The sequence below is a fragment of the Vitis vinifera genome, chromosome 4 (assembly GCF_030704535.1).
Source record: "Vitis vinifera cultivar Pinot Noir 40024 chromosome 4, ASM3070453v1".
NCBI lineage: Eukaryota > Viridiplantae > Streptophyta > Magnoliopsida > Vitales > Vitaceae > Vitis > Vitis vinifera.
The window spans coordinates 2058912-2076344 of NC_081808.1; the positions used below are offsets into that span (position 1 = coordinate 2058912).

The 17433-nt window shown below is 37.2% G+C and overlaps 3 protein-coding genes across 3 annotated transcripts; 2 read left to right on the plus strand and 1 right to left on the minus strand.

Moving 5' to 3' along the window:
- Positions 1–4117: 4117 nt before the first annotated feature.
- Positions 4118–9100, plus strand: LOC100249144 (adagio protein 1). Its single transcript, XM_002282655.5, has 2 exons — positions 4118–4746; positions 7051–9100. Exons 1-2 carry the CDS (start codon positions 4517–4519, stop codon positions 8660–8662), a joined length of 1842 nt encoding a protein of 613 aa, XP_002282691.1. The 5' UTR covers positions 4118–4516; the 3' UTR covers positions 8663–9100.
- A 2353-nt stretch (positions 9101–11453) lies between these two features.
- LOC100243975 (uncharacterized) lies at positions 11454–14012 on the plus strand. Its single transcript, XM_002282674.5, has 4 exons — positions 11454–11917; positions 12011–12108; positions 13510–13581; positions 13664–14012. Exons 1-3 carry the CDS (start codon positions 11665–11667, stop codon positions 13561–13563), a joined length of 405 nt encoding a protein of 134 aa, XP_002282710.1. The 5' UTR covers positions 11454–11664; the 3' UTR covers positions 13564–13581; positions 13664–14012.
- Positions 14013–15403: 1391 nt separating this feature from the next.
- LOC100266306 (rust resistance kinase Lr10) lies at positions 15404–17433 on the minus strand. The gene is made up of 3 exons (XM_002282689.4): positions 17222–17433; positions 16948–17002; positions 15404–16849 (listed from the first exon to the last, which is right to left on the minus strand). The coding sequence occupies exons 2-3, from the start codon at positions 17000–17002 to the stop codon at positions 15609–15611; spliced, it is 1296 nt and encodes a 431-aa protein (XP_002282725.2). The 5' UTR covers positions 17222–17433; the 3' UTR covers positions 15404–15608.

Consider the following 17433-nt stretch of genomic DNA (forward strand, 5'->3'; position numbering starts at 1 on the left):
TGAAGCAATCATGGCAATTGATGAGGAGATAAATGAATACCCAGAAATATCATGCACATATGAAAACCTAAACATGCATACAAAAAATGACCCGAGCGGATGTAGATGTGTACCTGGGCAGTGTACCAATAAAGCGCTATCATGAAACATGGTTAGTGAACAATGAACAGATATAATTAAGCACATGTCAAGGAATAGAGTAAACCAATCATGCATGGAAAATAAACCAATTGATCAGTTAATCAATCCTCAAGTCAAGTATATGAGGCCTCCACCAAAGTCCGTTTTATATTGTCTGAATCAATTCCGATAACTCCATTGTTCGGAATTACAGAATTCGATTCCTTGCTTATTTCAAAACATTTTAAAAACAGATGAAATATGAAAAATTGCTTGCCGGAAATGAAAGTGGCAGCAAAGCTTTATTAAAAATGTGATTTTAGAACCTAAAGAAAATGCTCTAAGGATGAAGAAAAATGTGGAACGTCGGCTGGATAGAATTCCGGATGTGAGACATCCGGAGAAGGTGGCGGCGGAGAGGAATTCCGTGTGTGAGACACCCGTATGGAATGGCGGCGCAGAAGGATTCCAGATGGGACATCCGAATGGAATGTCGGCGGATAAGGATTTCTGAGTGTGAGACATCAGGATGGAATGGCGGCGCAGAAGGGTTCCGGGTGTGAGACATCCAGATGGAATGTCGACGGAGAAGAATTTCCGGGTGTGAGACACCCGGATGGAAATGGGGGAGAAGGATTTCCATGTGTGAGACACCTAGATGGAATGGCGGCGGAGAAGGATTCCGGGTGCGAGACACCCGGATGGAAATGGCGGCGGAGAAGGATTTCATGTGTGAGACACCCGGATGGAAAGGCGGCGAAGAGGGATTCCGTGTGTGAGACACCCAGATGGAAAGGCGGCGGAGAGGAATTCCGGATGTGCAACATCCGGATAAGGTAGAACGTGGTTACGAGTAGCATGAAGGATAGGTATGGGTTGTATGGATATAGGGACTTGGGTGAGTGGTTTCAATGGGTATGCGAAGGAGTGAAGGATGACATACACCCGTGAGACTCCATGTAAGCGAGGGAGTTAGATGGAGAATGAATGAGAGGAAGATGGGTGCGGTGGAGGATGCTTGATTCCTGCAAGCTTGGGTGAGGAAATGGGTATGACGACTTAGAGAGAGAGGTGGATAGATGAACGATGGGTATGAGGATGCTAATGAAGTGAGCTTTGCTGTCATGACAACTACTCCAGATTTTCTAAGATCTCTTTCGAGCAGGGATGAGAAAATGGATGCGTACCATGGACGGATATCAAGAAACAGGGGAAGTAGAGAAATAGAGCGCGAAAGAAAACTAATAAATAAAGAAAAATCTCAGAAAATCCATTTCATGAATCATCCATGAATCTTTTGAGCAGGTGAGTAAACCATATCGAATGCGACCACCCTCATGATTCTCAAGCATTTCATAATCACAGTAAGATCAGAGCAAGTTAAAATGGACAATGGCAAACACAAATACAGGGTCATACTTCAACAAGCATACTGGTGGCCTTCGTTATCCACCCCAAACAGGTCAATGAGTATTCAAATATTCACATGAGACGTAAAAGAGTGATAGTCATACCTGAAAGCTTCTTCTCCAGCTAGGCTTTTCTGGCTAAACTCTCCCAGCAACTCCACGCTCCTCTGTTCTTAGCTTCCTCTTGCTGCTCAACCCCTATTCTTTTCCTCAAAACTCTCCAGCAAAACTATTCCCTCCTCCGTAGCTTACTCCTTCAGCTAAGAAAAGCCTCCCTCTCCCCTTCGCTCACCCTTGGTAATGGAAAAGCTCATTTCTAACAACCAAAAAGCTCCTCCCAACAACCCCAAAAAGCCTCTCCTTTTCGGTTCAACCAATACCCTTTTTTCTCTTCCCCCCTTTCCGAAAAACTCCTCCGTCCCCCCTTCTTTTTTTTCTTTTCTCAAAACTCCCTGAAAAACTCTTCCCTTTCCTTTCTCAAAACTCCCAGAAAAACTCCTAAGCCCTTTGGATTTCTTTTCCCAACGATCTCTGTTGTAGCCACCTTTCTGCCACCTTTTCGGCCGCCACCTTTTCTGCTTGCACCTTCTGCAACCACCTTTTCAGCCTGCGGGACCTCTCCTCCAGCAAGTTCCTCCACGTGTCAAAGTCCTACTGCAGCTTCAAAAAGCGAGGTTGATTATTTATGGCCATTAAAGAAGTGATACGTGGCTAAAATGTGATCTGCAAAAACTCATAGAAAAAAGTGACCCATGCCTAAATGGGGGTCTACAAGCACGTTTGACAGTTATTGTAAAAATTGTTTTTAACATTTTTAATACTTTAAAAATGAAAATTTTCAAGTGTTTTAAATGTTAAAAATACTTTTTAAAATCACTATCAAACGCACTTTAACTTTATTTCAAAAACACTTTTTTACTCTAAAAATAATTCATAGGATCATCGTCAAACAGACTTTATTTCATGCTTTTAGGAAATATAAATTTGTTATGATGATTAAAAGAATAAAATAATAAAAACAATGAAGAAAAATATCCTCCAAATCTTTATTTCTTTTTCTTTTTTTAATGGAGATCCACCTTATTAATGAAAATTTTATTTTATGGATTTGAAATAAATTCATAATAATATATTAGTTTAAATGCTCAATTTCCGATTTATCAATAAATGTTTTGAAATCAATAATTTTAGGTTTAGTGACCATGGATTAAATTCACTATGAATTTGGGATGAAAAATAACTAGAATTTATACTATGGAGAATTATGAGAATTTACTATAGCCAAAATTAATTGCTAAATTTAAATAATTGTATGATAGACAATCTTTGATGAATGAGGAGATGCCCAAAAGAGGGTAATTCCTATTGATCATATCAAATGGATACTCTATAAGTCTATAAAAGAGGGTCAAAATATGATTATATGGATAAATGAATCACATGTGAATGGAGTCAAATTGTACACATGTGATGCTTTTTACTCTAAAAATTACTTATTTATTAAATGAACTAAATAAATTAATGGAAATACAATATGAGAACACTACAATAAGAAAAATTAGGAATATTTGGTACACAAGCCCAAAATATTCCCCATTTTATAAAAATAACCTTCATATATTTTTAAAATTTAAATGGATAAAAATATCCTTAATAAATCGAGATGCTTGTATATAAGTTTAATGAAGAATATATATATATATATATATATATAAATTTTATTTATTTTTAATCTGAAAAAGTAAGGGTCTTTTTGAAAATAATTTATGAAAAATAATTTTTTAAAACAAATTTTAAAAACTGTTTTATAATTTTTGTAAAATAAAAGTCTGTTTGAAAACTTAAAATGCTTTTAACTTATTTTTAATATTTTTAAAGATGCTTTAAAAATAATTGTTATATTCTATATTTTATTTTTAATTATTTATAATTATTTTTTAAAACAATCATTTGAGAATAAATGAAAACAATATAATACGATTAAAAAATATTATCTGGAAACACCATATTTTATATTTTTAAGAACAAGAAATATAAAATAATTTTTTATTGTTAAATGTATTTTTTATGTTTTTTATTATGAAGAACATAAAATTGTTTTAAAAAATAATCATCAAATACATCGTAAGCCTTTGCTTAGAAATTTTTTTAAAAAAAATCTGAAAAATAATTTGACAGTTGTTTTTAAAATTGTTATTTGAGTTTTGTGAAGCAAAATTCTATTTGGATACTTGAGTTAATTTAGACTAAAATTTTAAAAATATTTTTTTAGTATTTCATTTCAATTTTTTTTTTGTATAATTATTTTTTAAAATTACTTTCAAAACAAGTGAAAACAATTAAAATATATTATAAAAAACCATAATATTTTATATTAAACTGTTTTTTGCTTTTAAAATATCAAATATGTTTTCATATTTTTTTATTTTAAAAACAACTTTCAAATATAAGCTTAAAGTTTTTTTTTTAATTATTATTTTTCCATTTTAATCAAATAAAATGGGACAGGCCTTCCCAAAACTTTGGGCCACAATTGAACCCACATTTCTACAGCCTATGCCCAGGCCCAGCTCACCCACATGCCACAGGCATAGAGAGAGAAAGACGGGGGCGAGTGATGCTTTCACAAATCAAAGCTTGAGGCTCCACAATCCTTATCTTGCCGAACCGTCCACAACTCCCATTTTTGGGCAATAACACCAGTATCGCCCTCTTGTTGCCTCTAACCAAATCCATCAACCCATAACCGTAAACCCCCAAATGCGAAACCCCTGATTCTCCACTCCCGCAATCGCCACAACCCATTGTTTTGTTTTGAAATTTAGGTCTCTTCCTGCTGTCATCTCTCGTAGATTTTGCTATTTCCTAGTTCCTGGTACTGGGTTTTGCTCTAATTGTTCAGAAGATTGTCATTCGTTCATTTCCGGTGTCGGGTTTTCAATTCATGGGTTGAAAGAGAGATCTGCGCTGATCTGAGATTGTGCGTCATGGAGTGGGACAGCAATTCGGAGGAGGGCAGCGGAGGCGAGGACGAAGAGGGATTCTTGCTCAGTGATGGTGGTCCGCTGCCGTTCTCCGCCGGGAGTTTGCTCGAAACGGCGCCATGTGGGTTTGTGGTGTCCGACGCTTTGGAGCCCGACTTCCCCATTATATATGTGAACACTGGGTTTGAACTCGTTACTGGGTATAGAGCTGAGGAAATTCTGGGTCGGAATTGGTAAGTTTTTCCTATTGAAATCTCAGGGCTTTGTAGAATTCTTTTCAATTTTCGATTTTTTTTTTTGAATTTCATATATATAGAATTTGAATTCGGGCATGACCAGTGAATTGGAATTTCTTTTTCCAAGATTAGGTTATTTTCTAATCCCTTCTGTGAATTGTGTGGGTGAAACTTGAACTTTGTTAACGAGGTTAGGAAGCCTGTTATATGCCTTGCTTCTAAAGATAGGGATTGCAGAAAAGGATGGAACTGTGCGACTTGGGCAAGCATGAAAATCATGGCTGGTTTTGTGTTGTTTTTTATTGGCTGTTACCTTGTTCTTGTTTCTGTTCTTTTGGGTGGCAGGCTAGGAGGGCGTCGAAGTAGAGGTGGGGGAGATAAAACAGTATCCCTTTTGGGTCTCTGTGTCTGGGTATTTGAATTGGCTGAAGGTGATAGCATTGTTGTATAAAGATGTTTCTTTGTGTCCTGCTCCCTAGTGTTGGTCTACAGACCATCAGGGTTTTGTCAGGTTAGAGATTATGTTTCAAGATTGCTGGATAGAATAGGTTGGTGGTGAGCTCAGGTTTTAAATTCCCCATGTATTTGCGCAGAAGGTGAGCTGTTTTGATGCTGATAATGTTGAAAGACGATGTATGTTGATATAGCGGTGATAGAGGAGCTACTTCTTTTTTGTACTTGGGATTTCCATCACTAACAAAGTTAGGTTATCATAACTTGTATCCAGAAATAAGCTAGCTAAATTTACGATGAAGGGTGCAGAGTTGGTTAAATTGGTGTTAATGAATGCCATTACAATGAGAAAGAAATGATGACAGATTAAGTATATAACAGATGTAGAAATCGCTATAATACATGCTTGGGTCCACACTAAAGTTGCTGGTTAAGTCCATGAAGGGTGGTTGAAAATCATCATCGATTCATGATTGTTGAACAGGATATGAAGATTAGTTGTTTTTCAAATTCAAACAGCACAAACCACTTTCAATGACAACATGCCATATGCACGGTCATTAAAATTTAACCATTTAAGGTTCTTGGGACAAGCAAAGGAGTTTTGGTTGTCAAGTAGTGGGAAATACCATGAGCTGGTTCTGGGTAAAAAGGAAATGTTCTAAAATTCCGACCCTTTTTAGACCTGTGCATCCATCCACCTTAAGTGAATGAAGCATTCTCTTTTTAAAATATGGGCCTAGTCCAACTCCAACTTATGCAATATCCTCTTGAACATTGGATTTCAGTGGATCACCCCATTCTTCAAAAAATATTTAGCCACTAGTGCATCCTTGAGAATACTAAAGTGGCATCCTTTAGCGAACTGAATCAGTATCACTTAGCAGGTTGGTTCTAATGATGATTTTTTAGAGGGTTTCCAGGTGGGCTTGAGCATTTGGATGAGATCATGCACACCTTTTGTATTTGGATGAAGCTGATCAGTTGAGATGCCTAAGGTGTGCTTTGTTGTTCTTTGAAGTGGTTTCAGGTTTGAAGATGATGGAGAAGTGAGATACCATCATGGTGGTGCCACTTGAAACCATTTCAGGTTTTGGCAAGCACGTTTGGATGCAAGAGAGGAAGCTTCCATCTATTTATATAGGCTTATATCTGGTCTTTTGCTTTAATTTTAGCAGCAAGCAATCATAAAAATGTTAAAAAATAACATTTGTGCATAAAGGTTGTACTGATGAGACCTTTAAATTTTAAATAGTGCATTAAATGCACTGTAATCCTTCTTCTTTACTTCTGCAGTCAGATTCTTATTGTAATGTTTCTTAGTATTCAATAAGCATCTCTAAGAACATGAATAAAGTTCTAATGGCTGAGGGTGTTTTTAGAAAGTTGATGGTTGGATTTGAGTAGAAACAGTAGTGTTGGGAGAAGTTTGAGCAGGAGGCCAACTTGTCAGAACTGATGCTATTGAGTAAGAGTAGTTTTTTTAGTAAAAATGGGCAAGTTAATTTAAAGATATGATTTATGCTAATATTGGTATTATTTTTTCATCAATTGGGGACTATCAATTTGTGGGAACGAGGGAGATGAGGGTCATTTCACCAAAGAGGACCTGAGTAGAAATTTGGGTATTCACTTAATTAATTATATGGATATAGATGCACTGGTGCCTGATTTCTTTAAGTGTGTTGCTCCACTTTCGCATATGTTTTTTCCCCTGGTTCATTTCATTTTGTTGTTGAATTATTTCCATATGAAGTAGTCCATTTTGTATTAGAAAAAAATTATTGACTATGGCTTTTGCTCTGAATTTGGCTTTCTTTTTTGTTTCTGTTTTTCCCTTTCTTCCAGCCGTTTCCTCCAATGTAGAGGACCTTTTGCTAAAAGAAGACATCAACTGGTGGACTCCACTGTAGTTTCAGAAATTCGTAGATGCCTTGAGCTTGGGGTAGAATTCCAAGGGGATTTATTAAACTTCAGAAAAGATGGGTCTCCATTGATGAACAGACTGCGGCTGACGCCAATTTATGGGGATGACAAAACCATAACCCATGTTATTGGTATTCAGTTCTTTACAGAAGCAAATCTTGATCTGGGGCCGCTTCCGGGATCTGTTACCAAGGAGTCTTACAGATCTTTTGACCGATTCTCTTCTGATCTCATGTCTTCCCGCTCTATTCCATCTGGGAGTGTAAATGCTGGTCATGAAGTTTGTGAGATGTTTCAACTGAGCGATGAAGTATTGTCTCACAAGATACTCTCTCGGTTGACACCTAGGGACATTGCTTCCGTTGCTTCTGTATGTAAACGACTTTATCAGTTAACAAAGAATGAGGATCTTTGGAGATTGGTTTGCCAAAATGCATGGGGCTGTGAAACAACTAGGGTTTTAGAGACAGTGCCTGGGGCAAAGAGACTAGGGTGGGTCCGACTAGCTAGGGAATTAACAACTCTTGAAGCTGCTGCATGGAGGAAGCTAACAGTTGGAGGTGCTGTGGAGCCTTCTCGTTGCAATTTCAGTGCATGTGCTGTTGGGAATCGCGTTGTTCTCTTTGGTGGTGAAGGGGTTAACATGCAACCAATGAATGACACATTTGTATTGGATTTAAATGCTACTAACCCTGAATGGCAACATGTTAAGGTGAGCTCTCCACCCCCAGGCCGTTGGGGTCACACCCTTTCTTGTGTGAATGATTCCCTTTTGGTTGTCTTTGGAGGCTGTGGAAGGCAGGGTTTACTGAATGATGTATTTGTATTGGATTTGGATGCAAAGCATCCTACATGGCGTGAGATTTCAGGATTGGCCCCACCACTTCCCAGATCCTGGCACAGCTCCTGCACTCTGGATGGCACTAAGTTAGTAGTTTCAGGTGGTTGTGCAGACTCTGGAGTCCTTCTCAGTGACACTTTTCTGCTTGATCTTGCAACGATTGAGAAACCTGTCTGGAGAGAGATTCCAGTTGCATGGACCCCACCTTCTCGTTTGGGTCACTCACTCTCGGTTTATGGAGGCAGGAAGATTTTGATGTTTGGCGGTCTAGCCAAGAGTGGGCCTCTTCGGTTCCGCTCCAGTGATGTTTTTACTATGGATCTTAGCGAAGAAGAACCATGCTGGAGATGTGTAACTGGAAGTGGGATGCCTGGTTCTGGAAATCCAGCTGGTACAGCTCCTCCTCCTCGCCTTGATCATGTGGCCGTGAGCCTTCCAGGTGGCAGGATTCTGATCTTTGGTGGTTCTGTAGCTGGTCTTCACTCTGCATCTCAGTCATATCTACTGGACCCAACTGATGAGAAACCTACTTGGAGAATATTAAATGTGCCCGGGCGCCCCCCAAGATTTGCTTGGGGGCATAGTACATGTGTTGTTGGAGGAACAAGAGCTATAGTGCTTGGAGGACAAACTGGAGAGGAGTGGATGCTGAGCGAGCTCCATGAGCTTTCATTGGCGAGTTACGTTGTGTGAATCTGAACAAATGTAGAGGTAAGTTTACGAATGAGGAATTGTTGCTAGAGAATAAACTCTACTGAAACAAAAACAACGTGAATTGGGGATAAGGGATTGTATCAGTGATGAATGAAACAAGGAAGTAAGACCCCTGTCAAGTAATTCCCATGTGGTTGTTGTGATGTTTCTTGTGATTTCTCCAACCTCTCGTTTTTCAAATTATTGTGCTGCCACTTCGGATTCATAATTTGATGGTAAGGCATCTGTCTCTTTATGCTCTTGTTTGTGATGCACTTCCTTGTTCCAGGTTGTTCTGACCAGGGATCAATGGCATGTTGGCTTAGTTCCTTGCTTCTTTGCGAGGCATTTTGTTATATGCACTGCCAAAAATTCTTTTGTTGGGTCAAATGCTACTTGGTTTTATGAATGATATGGAAGGATAAGATCTTTATAAGAGATGCCTGAGTATGTTGAATGTATAAGTATGGCTTGTCTCTGATGAAATGCCTGCTTCTGCATCATTTCATAGTCGTCCAATGATTTTACATTTGTTTTTTAGTATTCATCTATATCTCTTTGTACCAAAAACAAATGCAGTTTAGGCCAGTATGTGAGGAAGGTTTTCTTCCTCATACCTCTCCTCTTCACACCTGTTGTTAGGTCTTCAGCCCAATCATCTTCATATGCATTGTTGGTTCATTACTCACCAGTTTAAACTTATAGGTCAAATCGTTAGGTTAACATGATATCAGAGCCTTAGTCTGCATTCAAACCTTACTACATGTTTATTTTCCCAAATTTATCAAGCCCATGTGAGAAGGTTGTACATGAGGCGGATGTTAGGGTTTTAGTCTAAATTAGCTTGAACGACATAAATTTTTAGGTTAATTGATAGTTTAACAAAAGGTCTGCTGTTCTTCCTTGGATTCCTTCCCTTGTTTTAAACAGGATCTTGAATTTTGCCCTCTATGGTATTTGCTTGGGGGGTCTGTATGGTTGATTTTTTCTCTGTGGAAACCAAGTAGATGGTGATGATTTGGTGTTGGCACACTTTCAGACTCAATTTATCTGTACTGACATCACATCCTTGATAAGGATTACTGGGAACTGTATTTTTATCCTCTGATGTTGGGTTTTGGTCTGATATAGAAAGGAGAGAATAGTAGTGATATCATGATAACCAAATTGGACTGGGTGGTTGGACCAGTGGACTCTCCAAGTGTGGGTAGGTTCAACCTTCTGGTCAATTCAGCACTTGATCATACAGCAAAAGGACTTTCTTAATTTATTGTATTATATTGCTTATATCTTTTCTTTTTTTCAAATTTGGGGTAAATTGATCTGTTTTACAAACATAATATAAGTTTTGAATGTTCAAAATAATTTTTTTTCTTTCATTAAATTAGTTTGAAACCTTGTTTTGAAATGCGGTTTCTAAATTTGTGTTAAAACCGTAGTTTCAAGATGTGGATTTGGTTGTAAATAATTTTATTTTTATTTTTTTAAATAAGTTATGTGATTAAAGGAGTTATTTTGAATGATGGTTTACATGTTTAAATCAAAATTCTTAGAAAGAGCTTCTCACTTTTTTCGGACACTGTGAAAGTTCTTAAGCCCTGTTTGGAAGGGTTAAAGCAGTATTTAAAGATTCAATTGAGGGTTAATATCATTTTTGAAGCCCTGTTTGGGAGTGTCAAAGCAGTATTTAAAGATTAAAACGAAGGATAAATACCACTTTTTATAACATTAAATAAGTGATTCTCTTTTAAAATAAATAAATAAATAAATAATATTTGAAACAAAAATATTATCAAATATACTCTAAAAAGTGGGTTTTAGAATATGTTTATTTTTTAAATATTAAAAGAATGGAAATACTTGCAAATCCCATAATAATGATTTTGGTTTTTGACCTTTTTACTATGCAAAAGGTTAAAACCCATTCCATTGTTAATGATTTTCTGTTTTTTTTTTTCCCCTTTTTACTGCGCAAAGGTTAACAGCTATTGGAACAGATACTCATGAACAAAAGTCATGATTTCTCTTTTAATTTCCTTCCCAAACAAATCAATGGAAAACCATTTGACTGTCTTTTCAATGAACTGTAAAATTTTATTTGATTATAAAAATATTAAGAAAATAAAAAAAATAAAAATTTCATGTAAAATTGTATTTGATTATAAAAATAAAATTGTATTTTTTATTTTTTTATAATGAAAAATAATATTATAAAAAAGTATAAAATGAAATTAAGTATAATTAAAATGAGTTAAATTTTTTTATATATTTTTAAATTATTTAATTTTTATATAAAATAGTTAAAATAAATTAAATGAATTTAAAATTAAAAAATAGAAATTATTATTATCCTTAAAATTTTTGTTTATAATTAATACTTTACAACTTTATTATTTAAAAATAAATAAATGATTTAATAAAATTTTAATAGTGTGATTTTATTTTTCACAAGAAGCTAAAAGTTGCTACTCTTAGAAGTTTTTTTATTCTAACTTATACGAAAAGCAATTTCATACTTATTTGAAAATTTATAATATTAATAATATTATTTAAACTATTAATGTTTAAATATAGTAATTAAAAATATTTTTTTTTGTTTTTTTTTTTTTTTTGGACGTGATGTAGGGGCTAGATGGTCCAACATACGGAAGATGACAAAGAAAAAGGCTGTCCAATAGGAGACAACCCACACTTGAAGGCCCAATGGGAGGGAAGTAGTGGCATAATCGTAAATATTATAAAGAACCAAGGCTAAAGAAGATGCTAGATATTCTCACTGGAATTTTGTCTTAAAAAAGAATACAAAGATCTGACTCTTGTGTGAGGGAGATGCTCTTCTTCTAAGCCTTCAAAAAGCTCACTCTTTCTCTCTCTACTGTAAAAAAAAAAAAGAAAAAAAAAAGAAAAAGAAAAAAACATTGCCCTTTCTCACTCGTCTAATTTTCTTTCGTTTTCTCGGGAAATATTTGATTTTTCGAGTAAAATTCTGGTTCTTTTCCACAATGCCAATCAACAAAGAATCCACGCCTCCGCCAATTATCGGAAAAGCCGGCCGGTACACGGTGTTCATCACTCCTCCTTCTACTCCCAAACCCTCCGAAAATGGCCTGCCTAGCTCTCCCAAGAAAGTGGCGGTCTCGACTCCGCCGCCGCCGGTGCAGCCTCCGCCGCATCGGTTCGAGAAGCAGCCGCCGCCTGCTTCGGGCGCCTCGGTGTTTGGGTTATTCTGGGACGCGGTGGCTAAAGTGCAGAATGGTGAGTCTTTTTGGGATTTTGAGAGAGGGTTTGGCGGGTTTTGGTTTTTCTCTTGCGGTTTATTGAGGGTGTTGTTTTGTGGTTTTTTGGCAGCGCATTCGAGTTTGGATGAGTATTTGGCGGATTGGTTCGGGTTGAATCAGTCGAAGTATCAGTGGGCTTTGGATGATTACTACAGAGGCAAGAGTGTGGTGAGTTTGATATCAGTTTTGATCTGATTTTTCTTTTTTGGTTGGGGTGAAAACTTCGGGGAACAAAAGGAAACGGAAAGTTCGAATCTTTAGAGACTCGGGAAACAGAAAAACTTCCATTCACTGAGCTTAGTACCATTATTGGTCTCAGTTGAGTCAGCTTTTCCGTTTTGGAAGCAAAACACCATAAAAGAATGTACTTGTGAGATTGGTATTATCTTTGATCTGATTTTTAATTATGACGTTTGTGATTGGTTGCTGAGAAAAGGAATGGAAATTAGAATTTTGAGTCTTGGGTTGTTCATTGTTTGGCATCCTTTCATTGGGTTCAATGCAGGTAGGTTTTTCCCTTTTTCAATACAAAACAAACTTCAAACGAATTACATTTTCTCAGATATATGTGATGGTTAAGAGTGTTTTCAGAAGAGTTATCTTTATCCAATTTATGAAACTTGTCTACCAGTTTTACTTGATTTTTCAGAAGAGTAGTTTAGGGCTTCAATTCAACTTAATTGAAGCTCTTAATTCTTTGATATTAAAATAGTACGATTGCTCCTTGGCATGACTTGAGGTAATATGCATGTTGCGATATTTATGAGTTGGTTTTTGTTTGGTTTCTTACATTATCTGGTAGATGTTGCTGGAGAAGAGTGTAATGATAATTATTTTAATCTCCATACGATAATTTGTCTTTTTTTTTTTCCTTTGGTGTTGTTGGTTCCCAAATATTTTAATGTGGAAAAGATTACTGTTTAGTGTAACAAATTGTAGAAGGGCTACTTGAAAATCCAGAACTAAAGTTTTGATGGTTTTCTTTAAAATTATGAATGTTTTGTTTACTGAATTTGCGTGAAGAATGAAGCTTCTGCCCATTAGATGTGGCTTAATGTAGTAGAAAACTGGACAGTGTGGTTCAAAATGACTCATGTTGTACCTTGTGTTATAGAGCTTCATTTATTTAGTACAGATAAAAAAACGGTTCTGCCCTGAATCATCCCTCTTGCTGAAAGGGGTGGAGTGATAAATAACCCTTCTGCTAGCACATCAGGTGGAAAAGATATTAGGGTACTGAAAAATGTATAATACACAAAAACAGAACTGCTTTCTGTCTGTTGATTGGGCGGATTGCATGAAATGGGATTATCTTATCTGCAGCCAATATTTTTTGGTCTTACTTCTTATGTTGATTCTCTAACTGGACATCTATGACTTTATATTCTAATCATTCTCATCATGGAGTCTTGGTAATGTTTAGTTGTTTCCCTGGTTTTTATGCTGATTAGCAAGTGCAAATCGTTAGGTGATTGAACATCAAAGTTGCAACTCTTTTTGTTTATTTTATTTTATTTTTGTATTAAAATATTCATCTTCTCACTTGGGTGAACTTTTGGTTGGTTGCAGGGAAGTGAGGATGCTAAAGCTAAGGAAATGACCGGAAAAGGGCAGAGTGTGTAAAATACTGCAAAAGGACAGGTATTGTGGTATTTTTAGTTCAAGGATGATTTGTGGGACATGTTTGTTCTGGTTTCTAAGCAAGGTTATCATGATTATGCAGGATGTAATGTAAATTAAGCAAGAATATGTGAAGTCTGTCTGGGATGCTTGAAGAAAATTCTTGTCCAAGTCTCTGGGAACTATAGTTATTGTTGTTGTGATTACTGATTATCTACCTCTATCATGGCCGCATCAGCCAACAGAGTATTTGTCAACTCTGAGATTTGTTGTCTCACTGTAGTCTTTCTTCTTTCTTTGTTGCCTGTGATGCATATTTTGGATCGACTCACCAACATATATCATCTTGAAAAGTCAAAAGAGACTGACTTGTTATATGATATTTTATCCTGCTGATTTTATTTTTCGAAGCAACTGTTGCAATGAGAAATGATTTGAGCATCTTTTCTTCATGGAGCATATTATCTATAAACTTTGTTGATTGAGCACTACGCCTTAGCTGAAAGAAAAATGGAAAGAGTTATATCGGGTCTAATATGGACTGATCCTTGCTAACATACTTTATAAAGATGATCATCTTATATACTATGGCCAACATAAAGATAACTGTTCGAAATTTCTTAGCCTTAGAGCTATCTTCTTGGAAATCAAAGAGAAAATGAAATACAAGCATTGCCATAATTGAGATTCTCCCCTTTGGGGTGCTCTCATGGTTAAGAACTAGCTATTTGTATTCTGTACTTCGCCATGATTGGGTGGTTTCCTTCTATCTATATGAATTTGATCCATCATTTGTTGAATGCCTAGAAGTGGCATTGATTCTATTAGGCGGCTTTAATCCATGTATCGCTACAGAATATACACAACAAAATGATTTTGCTGGCAGTATGACCTCCACTCCTCCCTCCAACATTTTTTTCACAGCACTTATTCGGGGGCTTGATCGAGGTGAGTCCTGCACATACCAAACCCCGCCACAGAGATTCTTGTTGCTTTATTTTGGTAAGTTCTACCCATGTGCCACCATCACCATTAACTGTTCTTGAGCTTGTCCGTCTAACCTCCTGTTTAGGAACTGTTAGAAGGGTGATCAACCTCCCCATCACAAAAAGAACTCTTTTTGAATCATTTTCTAGTTTTACTATTCATCTTATTTTTCTTAATAGTAGGATTTGCTTTGTACATGAAATATTCTTCATTATTTTCACTGAATATGAAATTATTGCCGCATAAGACTATTTCAGGTATGTTATATATCCATTGTATTGAATTTCGCCCAGATATTTCTTAGGCATCTGGGACACCAGTGGAACCATGACCACTGCATGTCAGAAGCATCAAGGTAAGTGGTTTAATTAGATGGAATCTTCTTCATTAAGCCAAGTTGTATTTACAGGCTTACTTTATATATATGTGTGTGTGTGTATGTATGGTGTGGGTGTATATGGTGCAGTAAGTTGGGTGGAAATTCTGGTGAAATTTCTAACAAGCAGATTAAGAAGGATAAGAGCTTAATCCATGTACCTCTTTTACCATCAAGTGAGAAAAGAAGAGTTAGGGAGAGAATTGCGAGGTTTGGATTAGTACTACTCGTCTAATGATATTTAATAGGCCGGTCACTAACCACCCAACTTATTTAAAGCTGATTGGGATATAATTCGGACCGTTATATAGGTCTATGTTGACTGGGTATTAGAAGAAGGGATGATATCAATGTGTTTGCTAAGTTTGGTAGAAGAAATTTCCTTATTAGATGTGGTATTTGAAACGCCACTCCCACCTTTCTCTTTCAATGTGTATTTATCTAAAAAAAAAGACCTTTCTCTTTCAATGTCAAGTGGAGAAAGACCAACACAGTATGGATATTAGCATGTTGCAATGATATATAATCATGTTGCCCTAAAACATGATCAACTTATATGATTTATAGCTAACACTAAGGCAACTAAAATAATATCATACAACACATTTTATGACAAACTGTATTTCAATTTTCTTCTCATTTCATAGTTGAAGCTTGGGGCTCTCTCCCTTGAGTCCTTCCATGGTTAAGAACTAGCTACTTGTATCTCATACTTGGCCATGATTGGGGTGGTTTCCTTGTACCAAATTGAACTGGTTTCTTCACTTGTCGCATAGCTTGAATTCGTACCAGTTTCATTTGCCTGCTGGAACACGTTCATCCCTACTGAGTATAGATAATGAAATGGTTTTGGCGGCGGCATGACTTCTACTCCTCCCTCGAGCATCTTTACCACAGCACTCATTGGAGGCCTCGAGTCTGGTGAGTCCTGAACACACCATAGAGCCACCATAGACATTCTCTCTGCTTTCTCCCTGTCCTTCTCTTCAATTCCACAGGCCACAGTCATTGCTGCTAAATCCCCTTTCTCATACTCTTCCCAAGTATGTTTGGGGAACCAATCCATGCTCTCATTAGAACCAACTTTGGCATTCCTCCTCCTCCCAACTATCTCAAACAACAGCATCCCAAAGCTATAAACATCACACTTATGGGTTATGGGATGGTTTTTCAGTAAAAATTCTGGTGCTGAGTAGCCTGGAGTCCCTCTATATCCTGAGACTGTCAGGTGGGTGCCGTCCCTGTTACAAAGCTTAGCAAGCCCAAAGTCTGCAACCTTAGGAAAGAAGTTAGCATCAAGAAGAATGTTACCGGGTTTTATGTCATAGTGAATGATTCTTTCTACACATTCTTCATGTAAGTAAGCTATGCCCTTTGCTGTCCCAACTGCTATATGATGCAGCTTCTCCCACTCGACTTCTTGTGCCTCGCTGAACAAGTACTTGTCCAGGGATCCATTTTCCAGGTATTCGTAGACAAGTGCGCTCATGAACTGATCATAGCAGAAACCATAGAGCCTGACTAGATTGATATGGTAAGTCCTGCCTATGGTTCCCACCTCTGCCATGAACTGTTCTTCAGCTTGTCTGTCTGGACTCCTATTCAGGACCTTCACTGCAATCTTGACCCCATTGGGGAACTGCCCCTTGTAAACCATTCCAAACCCTCCAGAACCCAGTGTTGTGGTGTAGTTATCAGTGAAGCTGCATAGCTGCTGAGCAGTGAACCTGACCGGCTTCTCCCTCGCTAATTCTTGGAAGAACTTCTCCATTGTTGGTGTATCAACCTCCCAAACCTGTATCGTATTCACAGGTGGGGGAGCCACTGCCGCTTGCAATTCTGTCACAATAGCCTTCTTCGCTTTCCTTGCACAAACGAGAGAGATAACAGCGATAATTCCAAGCACCACCAAGCTCAATATTACGGCTGCAAGTCATGGGAGTTTGAACCAGTAAGATCCCAACTTCAAACTGTTGTCTGTCAATATCGAATTCCTTCGTATTATTGTCGCAGAAAGAACTTACCTCCTGCTGTAATCCCAGAGTTGTTGCTTGGAGGAGAGTAGTCATATGAAGACATCTACAAAGGTAGCAAAATGGACCAAGTTAGATAGGACTATACAATTCTCTATTCAGTCAAGTATAGATATAGATTTTGTTTACAAATCTCGCTGGCACCTTGGCTAGGTGAGCAATTAATTAACCAAAAATTTCTTCATTAGTTCAAGGTTTTGTGCAGTGCAGGCGTATCATACATGACCCTTTAACATACTAAGAACAATCAAGTTAGTGAACTCACCCTCTTCGGAAGATCACTCCTTGCTTTTCACCACCAGAAATTGCAGCACAGCTTCTCTTTGCTCTTTGCTTCCTCCCATTGCCTTTGTATATATATATATATATATACATGTATTTGAGGGAGGAAGTTTTGGGGAAATTTCTGTCATAGGCCTTCAACTTGGTAGTCAACAAGGGGAAGGGAAAGATCTACGGAACCTCTCTCTTTCACTA